This window comes from Cryptotermes secundus, unplaced genomic scaffold (genome assembly GCF_002891405.2).
Source record: "Cryptotermes secundus unplaced genomic scaffold, Csec_1.0 scaffold382, whole genome shotgun sequence".
NCBI lineage: Eukaryota > Metazoa > Arthropoda > Insecta > Blattodea > Kalotermitidae > Cryptotermes > Cryptotermes secundus.
The window spans coordinates 418,852-432,243 of NW_019744111.1; the positions used below are offsets into that span (position 1 = coordinate 418,852).

The window sequence follows — 13,392 nt, forward strand, 5'->3', positions numbered from 1 at the left end:
CTTCTCGTTCTATGATGTTCACATTATACATAATGTTAATGCTCTCGTGCCTTATTTTTCTTGCAACCAGACAAAAACCGTAATGCTTTATGTATGAGAACTTGGTATAACGAGCTATAGTAGTTTGCCATCTGTAGCTCTGCTTTGTATAGGAGCGACAGTGACTTCGAACACTAATAACACTTCACGCTATACAGGGTGTCCCAGGAGGACATGTCAAGGTCTTATATTCGGTGTATGACGTACCCTTTCTTGTTGGGTTATTTTAAGACTCTGTCAATATCGTGACTATACACTTTGTTCCAGAAGGAAAGTTGAATATTCTGAGAGGTCATAGTATCATTCATTCTAAGCAAAAAAAAAAAAAATGTATACGTACAGGTGTCCTATTCCGAACAGTTTCTGAAATGGAGCTGTTTCGCTGTGCAGTACACTGTACACTGTACAGACGAGCAACACGCCATGTCCTCACACGAGTTGCACCGAGATAGAGCCATTTCACTGCACAGTACACTGTACGCTGTACAGACGAGCAGCACGCCACGTCCTCACACGAGTTGCACCGAGATAGAGCCATTTCACTGCACAGTACACTGTACGCTGTACAGACGAGCATCATGCCACGTCCTCACACGAGTTGCACCGAGATAGAGCCATTTCACTGCACAGTACACTGTACGCTGTACAGACGAGCATCATGCCACGTCCTCACACGAGTTGCACCGAGATAGAGCTATTTCACTGCACAGTACACTGTACACTGTACAGACGAGCAACACGCCATGTCCTCACACTAGCTGCAAAGTGCATTGATATTGACGGTGGAATCTTCGAACCAACTTAGTCACTTGAACAATAAGTACCGGTATTAGAAACAGTACGTAATATCTCTTTCTTATCAACAATTTTGGAACTGTACAGTGAAACAGCAGTGAAACCGTTCGGAATAAGACACGTGTATACGTGTATATACAATTTTTACTTAGAATGGTGTATATTGTTACCTCCCGAATGTTGACTTTTCTTCCTGGGACTCTCTGTATACTACACACTACAAGGTAGACTGCAGTAGGTTAATGTGATAGCTACTTCAGAAATGTTCTGCACTGAAGTTATAAGCTTAGCAAAATGTGAACTGTCAGAAGAAGAAATTATGAATCTGACATTTCATTTGGGCCAAAATCGAAAGCATTTTCTCGGAAAGGAATGTAATTACATTTTCGATTTAAGACCTTATTCAGACATATGAATAACTTTATATATTTTGGATTATTTAGCCTAAAGAAACTTTTTATGTCGTCATCAAACATAAGAATGCTCATGACAGTTTCTCCAAATCGTCATGATGAACTCGTAATGATTCCTGTGTTTGGGGTTCGTAACTCTTGATTCTGGGCACAGTGGTTTATCGGAAGGATGATACGAAATCAAGGTCGTATTATAATGATAGTGAATTGCCACTTGAGAATTTAATTAAAAGTCTCTAATCTATTAATATCAGAAAACAATAACCTCGTGGCGCAAAACGCCAGTAAATATTTGTCATATTTCTGTTATCTGTCATTTCATTTTTTTTTTAATTAAAACGAGTTCAAGATTTAATGCGGCTTTAGTCCGCACCCCTTGCTCGAGTAATTGCGATTGAAATATTTAGGCCGTATTGGTTAGATAATTTCTCTTTCTAAGAGTACCTATCGGTCATTCTGTATATCTTTACTCCCCGTGTAAAATGTCGCACCAGAAAAGAGGACGTGATCTAAAATAACTTCCTGCCAAATGTATTCCAGGTGTTTTCCTTTCATATCGGAGTCCGAGAGATTTGTTATGAGAACAATGGAATGCAGCTCGCTGCATTGTGCTGTGATCTGTGTTTGCTGTTCAAAGTGAATAGTAAATATGTTTCAGGCCGCATGTCTGCTGCTAATTGTTAATAAGAATTGCGACACAAGTTACAGCATGAGAGATACATATATAAACATGATGAACGATCTTAACACTTGAGTTAATTGGAGCTGATGCTATTATTTATTGTTGTTCAAACAGCAGGTCCTTCTGGCATACCTCAGTGGAACAACAACTTGCCTGTACTAGACCAAGGAGTTCACAACTTGTTTTAGCACTAAACCCCGTTGCTGTGAATAGAAATGTTTAAGGTTCCCAATATATAAAAATAACTTAGAATATAATTTAGCAATTGCAGAAAATAAAGACTAATTAACCCTAATATGTAATATCGCGTTCATCAAGTACATTTCCCCTTAAATTTCATCTTTGTAGTTTGCAGCTGATGTTCTCGCTGCTATTTTTTTCTTAGAAGTTGCCCCCTGTGGTCTGGTAAAAGTTTACCAACTTTTGGGAAGACCATACTGCCTCCTTATTATTATTCCATCCTGAAGGTGAGGGCAATACTTTCCTTCGAAATGTCGGTAAGTATTGTAGTATGTAGACCTATTGCTAGGCAACGACCGTAAAATAAGCAGCTATAAAATAGCCGTTGCTAAGTAATGGCTAAGTAGTGCCAAGGCTATATAACGAGGGTTTCTTATCGAAAATTACACACTCGGTATATAGCTTGGGAACGTACCGTACAGAGACAACCGCTTCCAACAGTTCTTCTGTTGTGTGCGTATCTATTGCTGCAATTACTTAGCAACGGGCTTTGTTTACAGAGCCATTACTCAGGAACAGCTATTCTACATCTGCTTATTTCACGGTCATTGTCTAGCAATGAGTCTACATGCCACAGAACTTACCGACATTTCGAAGGGAAGTATTGCAATAGGAGGATTCGAAAGGCCAAGCATATTCATAAGAGACAAACACATCTTCTCGTCAGAGAGAATGTTGCATAAGGACTCGTACTACAAGGGTTCAGTTGCAAGAAAGAATCTCTGGTCGTAGTTCTCAAGGGGCATGACACCAAGACGAACTGATTGACGGTAAATGGCCAGTCACAAAGTAACTTTGACATGACGCTGACAAGAGAGAGTCTTGAGACGGCAGTTATACACAGGACAAATCTAGAGTTTAGTTAGTTTGAGACAGTCGCCGGCCTGTAAGGATGTGACACGGAAGTTGAGGAAGCTACGGCATTGGCTGCCGTCACCAGACGTCGACTGGTGAAGATACAGCAGACTGAGAGGACTTCGTACGTGCTGTAGTGAACTGTAGAGTGTGTGAATTAATGAAACGGATACAGTTACTTGTAGTCACGGATCTGTAAGGCTTCAATAAATCCAATTACCGATCCAAACACCGTCTGTAGTCACTCAGTCACGTGATAGTATACATATACCAAACTACACTGCAGCATATGTCGGACAATGGGACACTATATACTTGTAATTTAATATGACTCTTTAGGATGAAAATGATTTCTCTCTCTCTCTGCCATCGGATCATTTTTCAGATAACCCGAAAATATTGTTAAAACCCCGGGGTCTACAAGTCCCATTTCAGGAAACTCAGTACTAGATCATTTAATGTCATTCTGTGAAACAAACAGTAATCTTCAGCAGAACTGTCTGGATGCTCTTCATCCTGATTTATAAATCTACTCCGGTCATATCATTGGTCTTCCGAGACTCATATTTCTGGCTTCACGTGAATTCTTGGCAAAATGTGCTTAAAACAAAGACGTAGTCCCAACTGGGAGGTAAACAGTGTTCAGCTTCGAACTATCTTCATTTAGTTGATTCGTTCTTCAGATGCTGTTAGTCACTTAAATGCCTTTTATGGAACCCGAAGATTCATTACTGTGTCCACAACCCGTAAATTAAGAGGCAAATGAATTCAGGTAATGTCTGTTACCATTCAGTCTTGAACCTGTTATCTTCTCGTCTGATGTCTAAAAACTTAAAAATTAGAATATATAAAATTGTAATTTTGCTCGTGATGAATATTTGGACCGAAAGTATAATCGAGTCAAGGACGATGAGATGGGCAGTACACATGGGGGGAGAAATACTGTGCGTATGGGATTTTGGTTTAGAAAACCAGAAGGCAAGAGATCACTAGGAAAACTTAGGAATAAGTGGGAGAATATATGTTAAGATGAATCCTAGAGAGATGGGATGGTGTGTTAAGGACTGGATTCGTCTGGCTCAGGATAGGGGCAAATGGAGGGTTTTTATGAACTTGGTAATGAACCATCGGTTTCCATATAATATTGGGATTTTTTTTAATAACTACGCAACTGTTGGCTTCTCAAGAAGGGCTCATCTCCATGTAATTAGGTAGTTATTTCCCAACCCGTTACCTCGAACTGCTGAATGGCTATTGAGCATTGTGTGTATATGCTAACAATTTTGGGCGCCCCCTAGTTTCACCCCCAGTGGCACAGCTAAGATGAAACCCGAAAAGAACATCAGTTTACTGTATAAAAATTGGACCTTTCTGTCCGCGGAATAGACGGGTAAGCAACGCAATGCTTGGCTATCACTTGGATATGAGACCGCCTGGTAACAACACTCATTGGCCCTCAACAAGGCCATTTCTTTCTTTCGATATCTTTCCTTGTTCCCATAGGCTCAAACAGGGGAGTGGATGTTTTCTTTACCTCGGAACCAGTTGGAGGTGAGTGGTCAGCTTCACACCCCTGTCGCTTTGCCCTCTGGGAAAGAACCCCCGGTATGCATTGGATAGGGGGCTGGGTGGGCCACAAAAACGGTGTGGACGACGTGGAGAAGTAACATTCTTTACCCTACCGGGACTCGAATTCCGAAACTGAATTTAACATCAACAAGAAATGTGTTTCGATAAAATGTGAGTTTAAGAGAACACGAGGGCACACTTTATGAACCCAGAGTGTAGGCTGCATAAAAAGATTTGCAAGCATGCGTTCTGTAAGTGTCAACAAGGTCTGTCTTATATGGGGAAAGGAGGCGCGTGGGAAGTGAGTGTATCAAGACTGGAATGATGCAACTTTGCGTCACAGTTTGTATTATTCATGAGACAGAAGTTCAAATCCCTCTTGATGCCTGTAAAGTGGTAACGCTGGATGTGAAGGAGGGACAGGAAGAAAGATCATATTCTTGGAATGTTTCCCGGAAAGTCCTTCAATCTCTCTGTAAACCTGATATTAGGCTTTCTGTGGAGTTCCTGGTAATCACATTTATTTCGAATAGGAATTGTAGCATAAATTATAACAGGCATTAATATGCTCAGATATTTGTTATGTCTGATATAATATTTCTGCCTCGTGTAAACCGAACTGCTGGGCCGCTGAAATCCAAAATAGGATGCAAAACTGGATGCAGTTTTTTTTTTCACTGTGGTTTATTGTAGATATTGACCCTGTTCTTTTGCCTTTGCACGGTGTGGACGTGAGCAGTGCAAGTCCTCGACAAGATCAACGTCAAATGGATTAAAATGAAGCAAAGTTGTTCCTGTGCCTCAAATAAGCACTATGCCATGAAGATGGCCGCGCCATAGCTCAAGCGGTTAGTCACTAGCTTCCCACGGCGGCGGCCCGGGTTCGATCCCGGGTCTGGTCAAGTGGGATTTGTGGTAGACAAAATGGCGCTGGGGCAGGTTTTCTCCGAGTACTTCGGTTTCCCCTGCAAATCTTCATTCCACCAATTGCTCCACAATCACCCTCACCTATCATCTGGGGCTGGTACAATAGGCCAGAAGTGGCCGCAGTACAAGGGACTTAGTCCCACCCCACTAGCAATAAAAAAAGTTCCGTGAATATATACGGGGGAGTGGATGTATATACCCACGTTTTCTTGACCTCGACACTAGCTGGAGGTGAGTGGTGAGCTTCACGCCTCGGCCCCCTCCCCCCCCCGGGGAAAGAGCCCCTGATACCCATTGGATAGGAGGCTTGGTGGGCCTCAGAGCCGGTCTGGATGCTGCATCAGCTGATATATTTTTAAAATAAATGTCTCACCTTTGCTTTCACCGCACCGAGGCAAAACAGACTGTACTGAATGCTGTATCCTATTGATCCAAGTAGGCCTATAAGTCGAGTTTTTTTAAATAAAATCTCTTCCAAATTTGGGGTCGCATTATTTTCGAGTCCTTAAGAATAAACATGATGAAGATGGTTGTGAGTTCCAGTGGCTAATTCTAATGACGTCTCTGAAAATGCATAGGCATACTTAAAGTATTAAATTCTGAAATTTATTATTTATTAATAATCTTTACAGCTGCACTATGGCCCTGGGGTTGACTCAGCCTCTAACAGAATTTAATACCAGAAACCTTCCTGGGGTTAAAGTGCGGCCGGAGGGCGCATAAAGCTGACAACCTCACCGCCATCTGTGAGCCGATTTTCAAGAAAGTGTGGGAACCCCAACGTCTCGGAATCCTACGGGCCTCTACGGCCTGTTACAGGGATTGCTTTATTTAGTTAATTTTTATTTTATCTTTGTGACGTCTCTCAGAACTAAACGGTGTATTCAATTCTCTTAAAGAAAATTTTATGATGTTTTCAGTGGAAAAAATAGAAGGTCGCCTTATATTCGGGGCCACTTTATTTCAGTGCTTATTCGGTATTTTTGTCCAGAAATGAAAAACCTTATTCTTCTTATGATATTGACAATTAAGCCTGTTCCGACCTCTTTCTGAACTTCTAAAATATATTTATACTTTTAAAATACATTTTTATCTCTGGGATGTTGTGTACTACAGCAGGAAACAATATTTTGCCGTAAAGGCGGGAGAGGAAATAAATATATGTGAGAAAAATATAACGCATAGAAAATACGGGAGAAAGGAGATGAAGGTACGAAAGGGGATAAAGGAAACGAAGAAAGGCACGAAGGATAAAAGCAGGAAGGAACTGATTTTTCATTCATTTATTAGCGGACATTATGCACGTAGTAAATACAAATTACATCTAATAATTAGATAAATTAATTTGGCTTGCAAATAATGCTATTCCCTGTACAGGTTTGCTGTTGTTGCACATGGGACGAACACTTTCCCTCTTACTCTTAACCATAAAATTGTTTTTGCTTCCTAATTCAATCCCCAGTTTACGTTTTCAATTTCTGATACGATGACTATCGTTAATCGAGCGCCGTAGAAACGGAAGGTCCTCAGTAACAACGGCTCATTTCGATCCCTATGCGCTCATTATTGTGGCTGCTCTCAACATCTATATTTCATAAAGGCCTCTACTCTCACTTCCTTCTAAAATACAGTAAACCCTCGCTAATCCGCTTACCGCTAATCCGGATCGAAATATGAAAAATGCTGTTCACGGTTGATGTATGCTATAAAAACACATGACATTTAGGAAGGCAGATGAATCACTTGTATGTTCAGGCAAAACGTGACAGTTTCTTCAAGCCTACATTATTACGCTCCAAAACAAGCACAAGGCACTATGCTACAAGCCTGAAGGTTGGCGGTTCATATCCCGATGAGGTCATTAGATTTTTTCAATTGACCTAATCCTTCCAGCCGCATCATGGTCCTGGGGTCGACTCAGCCTCTAACAGAAATGAGTACCAGGAATTAATTAATTAATTTTCCTGGGGAGTAAAGCGCGGCCGGCACGTAAGGCTGACAACCTTACCGCCATCTTCAAGCCGACTGTCTAGACAATGTGGGACCCTCAGCGTCTCACAACCCTATAGGCCTTCATGGCCTGTTACAAGGATAGCTTTACTTTACTTTTACTATCAATGTATAATTATATTGTTCTTTTATAATTTTTTATAAAAACTCTACACTTGATATTTTTATCATCACGACTACTTATGTCATTAAATTTTCCATTTATTTATATTTTTTTTTTTCTGTTTTTTTGGGGGGGGGCTACCTTTGGCTACCTTTCCGGATGAACTTTCCCCTCCCCAATTAACCCTTCTCTTCTCTTCATTCCGGCTCAAGGTGATAAGTTTCGTAATTGCTCAATTGGCACGGATAAAGCCAAGTGTCTTATCGAAGAATACCGCGACAAGAGCATTCTGTGGGATTTGCGGGATCCCAGTTATAAAGACAATCGGAAGAAGTTGAAGCTATGGGAGGAATTAGCCACGAAGTTTTAATGTTCTGTGAAGGAACTCTTAAAAAAGTTTGCGAGGTAGATCACTATTAATAAAAGCGTTCCTGCACCACTCTCTTCTCTGACGTTTCCTTCTCCTGCTCGAAATCAGATAAGCCGCAGCAGCAACTGCCTGCAGTGACATCTCTGCACAAGCTGACGTAAACATTGAAGCAACCAGTCGCTCTGGGTGTAAATGGGGTCGGTCGCATGCGGCAACGGTTGCTCCTGGCCGCATGCTGCTTGATAAATTGGAGGGCAACTAGGTTGCTTTAAGTTGCCCCAGTCCAGACCCGCCTTTAGGCGTTGCGTTTCATAAACGACTCCAACAGTGTGATTGTTCCAAGTCTCCGAGATGTGTGTGGCCATCTTCAAGGACGTCCAGGCGATTATAGAAGGAACATTTAAATTAGTTTATAATAAATTGTTCACAGATATATGTTTAACATAATACTGTCATTCAAAACCAAAGTAATCAGTGTTAAGTGGTTTCCTTGTCACCACTGCATGACACGTTGCGGAAGAAGATGTATACTATAATGAATACTGCCGTTCAGATTGGTGACTGGGCGTGGGTCTAACAACCCGAAACGTCGAACACGGCCTCAGACTTGAACGGATTATTTGGAATGGTCTAAAAAACGGAAAATTGAAATGAGAAGTGAACTGGATTAATCTGGCTTAGAATAGGGACTAGCGACGTGGTCTTGGGATCACGATAGTGGACCATCACGTACGAGTTGCTGAATAATTGTTACCCCCTCCTGAACGACTTAACTTCATGGATTGAATGAAAGCAATACCGGATTATAAATCATATAAGTAGTGTTATTCATATTCTGTGCTTCCATATATTTATGGCGGCTGTTTAATGGTATCTGACCGCCTCTCTGGTCTAGTGGTCAGAGTTCCTGACTACAGATCCAGAAGTCTGGGTTCGATTCCCGGCGCTACCAGATTTTCTGAAAAGTAGTGGGTCTGGAATTGGATCCACTCAGCCTCATGAGGATAATTGAGGAGCTATTTCAAGAAAATAACGACTCCGGTCTAGAAAACTAAAATTAAGGGCCGTCGAGATTCGTTGCGCTGACCATGTGACACCCTCTAATCCGTTATGTTGGCACTAACTTCACCGACAAGCGGCGGTCACTCGGTCGGTATAGTAAAACCACGGAGTTTGTTTAGTGGTATCTGGCGACGTGTCCTTCGGTAGAGTTCAGTTTTTTTTTTTTCATGTAGCTGAACGACATCCCCCGGAAGATGGACATAAATGGCCGAAACATGTTGGGCGATAGGATAACTTATAGATTGAAGGTCTAGTTGCATAAGATGGTTCCTCTTAGCTCAATGCATCCAGTCCGATACATAAGTTATCGAGTAGTCTGAAGGTTCGGCAAACTAATGAAGTTTCCCTCCTCATCCACTCAGCGATACTTCTCGTCATCGCGGGATTCGCTGGCAGCTGCCTATGTAAACCGGGCTGCGGCTGTTTCGTCTACTGCATCCGAGCTGGATCTGAGTCGCAAGACGCGTCGGCGCGACCTGAGGGGGCGTCTCAAGTTGCCAGCTACCGTCACCCTAGCGTCATCCACCTGTGGAAACGAGCCACCACTGCTCGGACACTGGGGACATCGTGGGGCATCGGGCGGCGGGCCAGGTGGCACGGGTAAGTATGTGTCATTTGACACCAGCCTCCACTGTTCGTATGGACAAGACAGCGCGGCACATCGGATGACGGACTGTCTCAACATCATCCACTGCTCGGACACTAGAGCTGTAGTGACGTATCGGGTGGCGGCATAAGTGAGATGGGTAAGTTTGTGTCGCTTGTTACCAGCCGTCGCCGGTCGAACACGAGAGAGATTGCTGCTCATTGGGCCACGGACCAATAGACGTGGGTAAGTAAGTTTGTTTTACAAAATCAATAGATATCAAACTCATTAAGAAACGTCGGCACCAGCCGCCACTGCTGCTGGTGCTTTTCGCAATTGGTTAGTTTCTACATTCATCCGTCTTGTGGCCAGCTCGAAGTGGGCGAAAGCATTTGATAGGATACAAACAGAGCACAGCGTTTTTCCATCAAAATAAATCACTTCAGTAGGAATTTGGTATCTCGGACTAAAGAATTTCTGGCTATGAACTAGCTGTTTCCATGGAAATGAGTTTCAGAACTAATCTCATTAGTTATAAGTGGATCAGAGGACGGCTACAGTAGAAGACAGTGTTTTGGTGTTAACAGCCTCGTCTGTCGGTATTGCCTTGTCAAATTGTGGCGATGAAAACCGCGTAATTATGTCTATAGTTATCAAGCTGTCATTCCAGCTCTTTCAGTCAAATGGTGATTTGACAAAAAAATTTCAAGAGCTATAAGAGTTAGCCAGGTGAAGGGTTACCTGTGGAAACTGTAAATACGGATTTGGACTGTCAGATTTCACTAGTTAAAATCACGAATGTTGACTCAATCGACTTTTAACTGTACCATAACTTAAGCAAATCCTTTTGCCCCCTTCTACCAATCAGAGTATATAATTCTTTTCCAAGTTCTTAGAACTCATACGTCAAGTAACCGTCATTATAATTAACTATATTATAATGTACTGTCACGTGACGGCTGAAAGGCGGTATAGTGAAGCCAGAGCCAGACGTCCGTTGTTGAGCAACGGATCGCAAATCACATTCTCGTTAAATGAATAGCAGCGAACTAGTCGGTGCCAGGTAACAAGTGCTCAACACAAGATTCCCGTGACAACCAACAGGACAACAGGAGAATCAGTCGTAGAACCAGAAGCAGAACGAAGAGAGGTCTCGGCGGTCAGGATTGGTTGTGAGCTGTAATAATTGTCTGTAATTCTAAAGAAGTGCCAGTGAACCCAATCATCAAATCTAGAACCCGTTATTAGTGACGCTAACCCCTCATACGTGACAGTATCAAGGTTGATGACAGATAATTAATAATGCAAACTGTTGTCACTTGGTATGTGTGAATATAGACGGGGTTTGGCTTGGTGAATGGATTCATAGACCACTTACAGGTCGCAACTACAAATAACTATAACACTGTCGTTATTTCCACAATTTACAGTTCACTAGAGCACATAGTTCTCCGTCTGTTACAAGACGTTTCTTGGTAACGGCTCCAACAATGGCTATTCCTCTGCCTCCGGCTCAAGTCTTCTCTTCACAGACTCCCATACAAAATTCATTATCAACTGACCAAGCTCGAAACCTCGTCTCGCTTATAACCTCTCTGCACTGACCACGTAGAAAATATTGCTCTTCCGCAGTTGTAATCCAACTGCTGCATTATTAAGAATCTGCTGTCTAACAACTGGAACGTGTTTACCGAGCCGTTGCCCAGAAAGTGCCCTGGTATATCAGCTCATCTCGCGGTAATTGCATAGCAACGGTTGTGCACGCTACACGATGTTAACAGAATGGGAGATGGTCACATTCTTGTCCTGAGAAGGCTCTATAGGTCCATCTTGCTGTTAGAGCACAGGATGCTCCATCCGCCCACTTCCTGGAAATTCGCATGTACAGAGCAGGCGATGTCGCCTGTGGAAATGTGACACGTGACAGTTCTGGAGCGTAGTAAGTCAGGAGGTGACGTGTTGGAGACGCGTGCCATGATTATCAGAGATTAGTAAAAGTAAAGTTGTCCTTGTGCATAATTAATTAAGCACTACGCCATGAAGGCGTATGGGAGAGTGGATGTATAGATCCACATTTTCTTGACTTCAGCACTAGCTGGAGGTGAGTAGTCAGCTTGACGCTCCAACCGCTTTACCCCCAGGGAAAGAGCTCGCGGTACCCATTGGATAGGAGACTGGGTGGGTCCCAGAGCCGGTCTGGACGAAGAGGGGAAGAGAAAATTCTTTACCCTACCGGGACTCGAACTCCGACCCATTGGTAGTCCAGCCCGTAGCCAGTCGCTTTACCGACTACGCTATTCCGGTTCCCAATCAGAGATTAGAGCGCTATCAGAAACACCGTTTGGTATTTAAGGTCCAAAGTCAACACTTGTGGTTGATTTGGAGACGTAAATATAGGAAACCTCCTAGATTTGTAAACTAAGCCGATAAGAGATGTTTGTAGGAAGGAAATTGTCCGGTGTGTGGATCTGTGAGGAGACCTCTGTCCCAGTAGAGTTCATTTTCGACGGAACACTCTGCATCTGACTTTTGAAACGTAGAGACTCAAACCTGTGTCACTCCGTCTAAATATTGTAGCATATATACCCGTTGCTAGGCAACGACCGCGAAACAAGGAACTGTGCTACAGCTGTTGCTAAGTAACTGCTCCGAAAACATGTGTGTTTCCACGGCAAAGAGAGAGCAGCTATAATGGAAGAGACATTTTCTTCGCGGTCTGTGCTGAAATGTTATAACCAGGACCAGTTAGCAGTTTCAGTCAGAAAACATCTGGGGTTCAGTCTGAGCTGTTGCTGTTAGAATCCGGCAGCTGAGGCCGGGAACAGTTTGGGACACCAGAGGAAGGGGAACGTCTGTTATTGAAGTTGCTACCAAGTAACGGCAGTGAAGACGTGACTGTGGGCACTAGTGTATGTGTAATATCGAACTGTAAAGTATAGTCATGTGCTGTTTCAGAGAGCCCAGTAAATCCCGTCATCAATCCAAAACCTGTCTGTAGTCACACTCCATACATGTGACATTATAATGACTTAATCACTTTGTCACCAGTACATGTTCATTAGCTTAACAGAGTGGGTTTAGTAAAGCAACTTTAACTCACAAAAATGGTGGTGTGATTATAATATTAAAATGAATCGAATAGCCGAGATTGTTAGTGAACTGTATCAGTGTATCTGTCCACTTCAGTACGCTTAATAAATAATCACCTTTAAGTACGAACTGTTGTCTTGAGGTGTGAAGGGGGTATATCATTAGTGTTCTTCCTGCCTGCCGGAGGAAGGCATGTTAATACCACGGGATACGATCTCCGACCTACCGAATTCTGAACAGAACCAGACATCTTCCAACCAATCTTTACATATAAGCACCCTCTAATTGTAAGCGAACCTACTCTGTGTTTGCTGGCGCCCAATACAGAACCTTGGCTTCCTGACCTATTATCTCAACATCAACGAAAGGCAGAGGGTAACGGGTAAAGACAAGCTGAGATGTCTTCAGAGACCAGTGGCGAGGCAGCAGCAGTTAGCGTTACGGTGAGTAGGTCTGACTCTTCGAGGAGGTCCATCAACTAAGAGTTATATACAGTGTCTCAGGAGGAAAGGTCAGTATTGTGGGAGGTCATTGCACTGGTCATTCTAAGCAAAAAAGTGTACATGTACATGTGTCTATTCGGAACGGTTTCCGAGAGAGAGCTATTTCACTGCACAGTACACTGTACACTGTACAGACGAGCAGCTCGCC

At 42.8% G+C, this 13,392-nt stretch overlaps 1 protein-coding gene across 1 annotated transcript in view; it reads left to right on the forward strand.

Moving 5' to 3' along the window:
- Nucleotides 1-13,392, forward strand: part of LOC111874445 (potassium/sodium hyperpolarization-activated cyclic nucleotide-gated channel 3) — a 244,467-nt gene that overhangs the window by 70,651 nt on the left and 160,424 nt on the right. Inside the window, exon 3 of the mRNA XM_023869958.2 lies at nt 9,428-9,665. Coding sequence (XP_023725726.2) covers nt 9,428-9,665 — 238 coding nt within the window. The remainder of the gene's footprint in view (nt 1-9,427; nt 9,666-13,392) is intronic.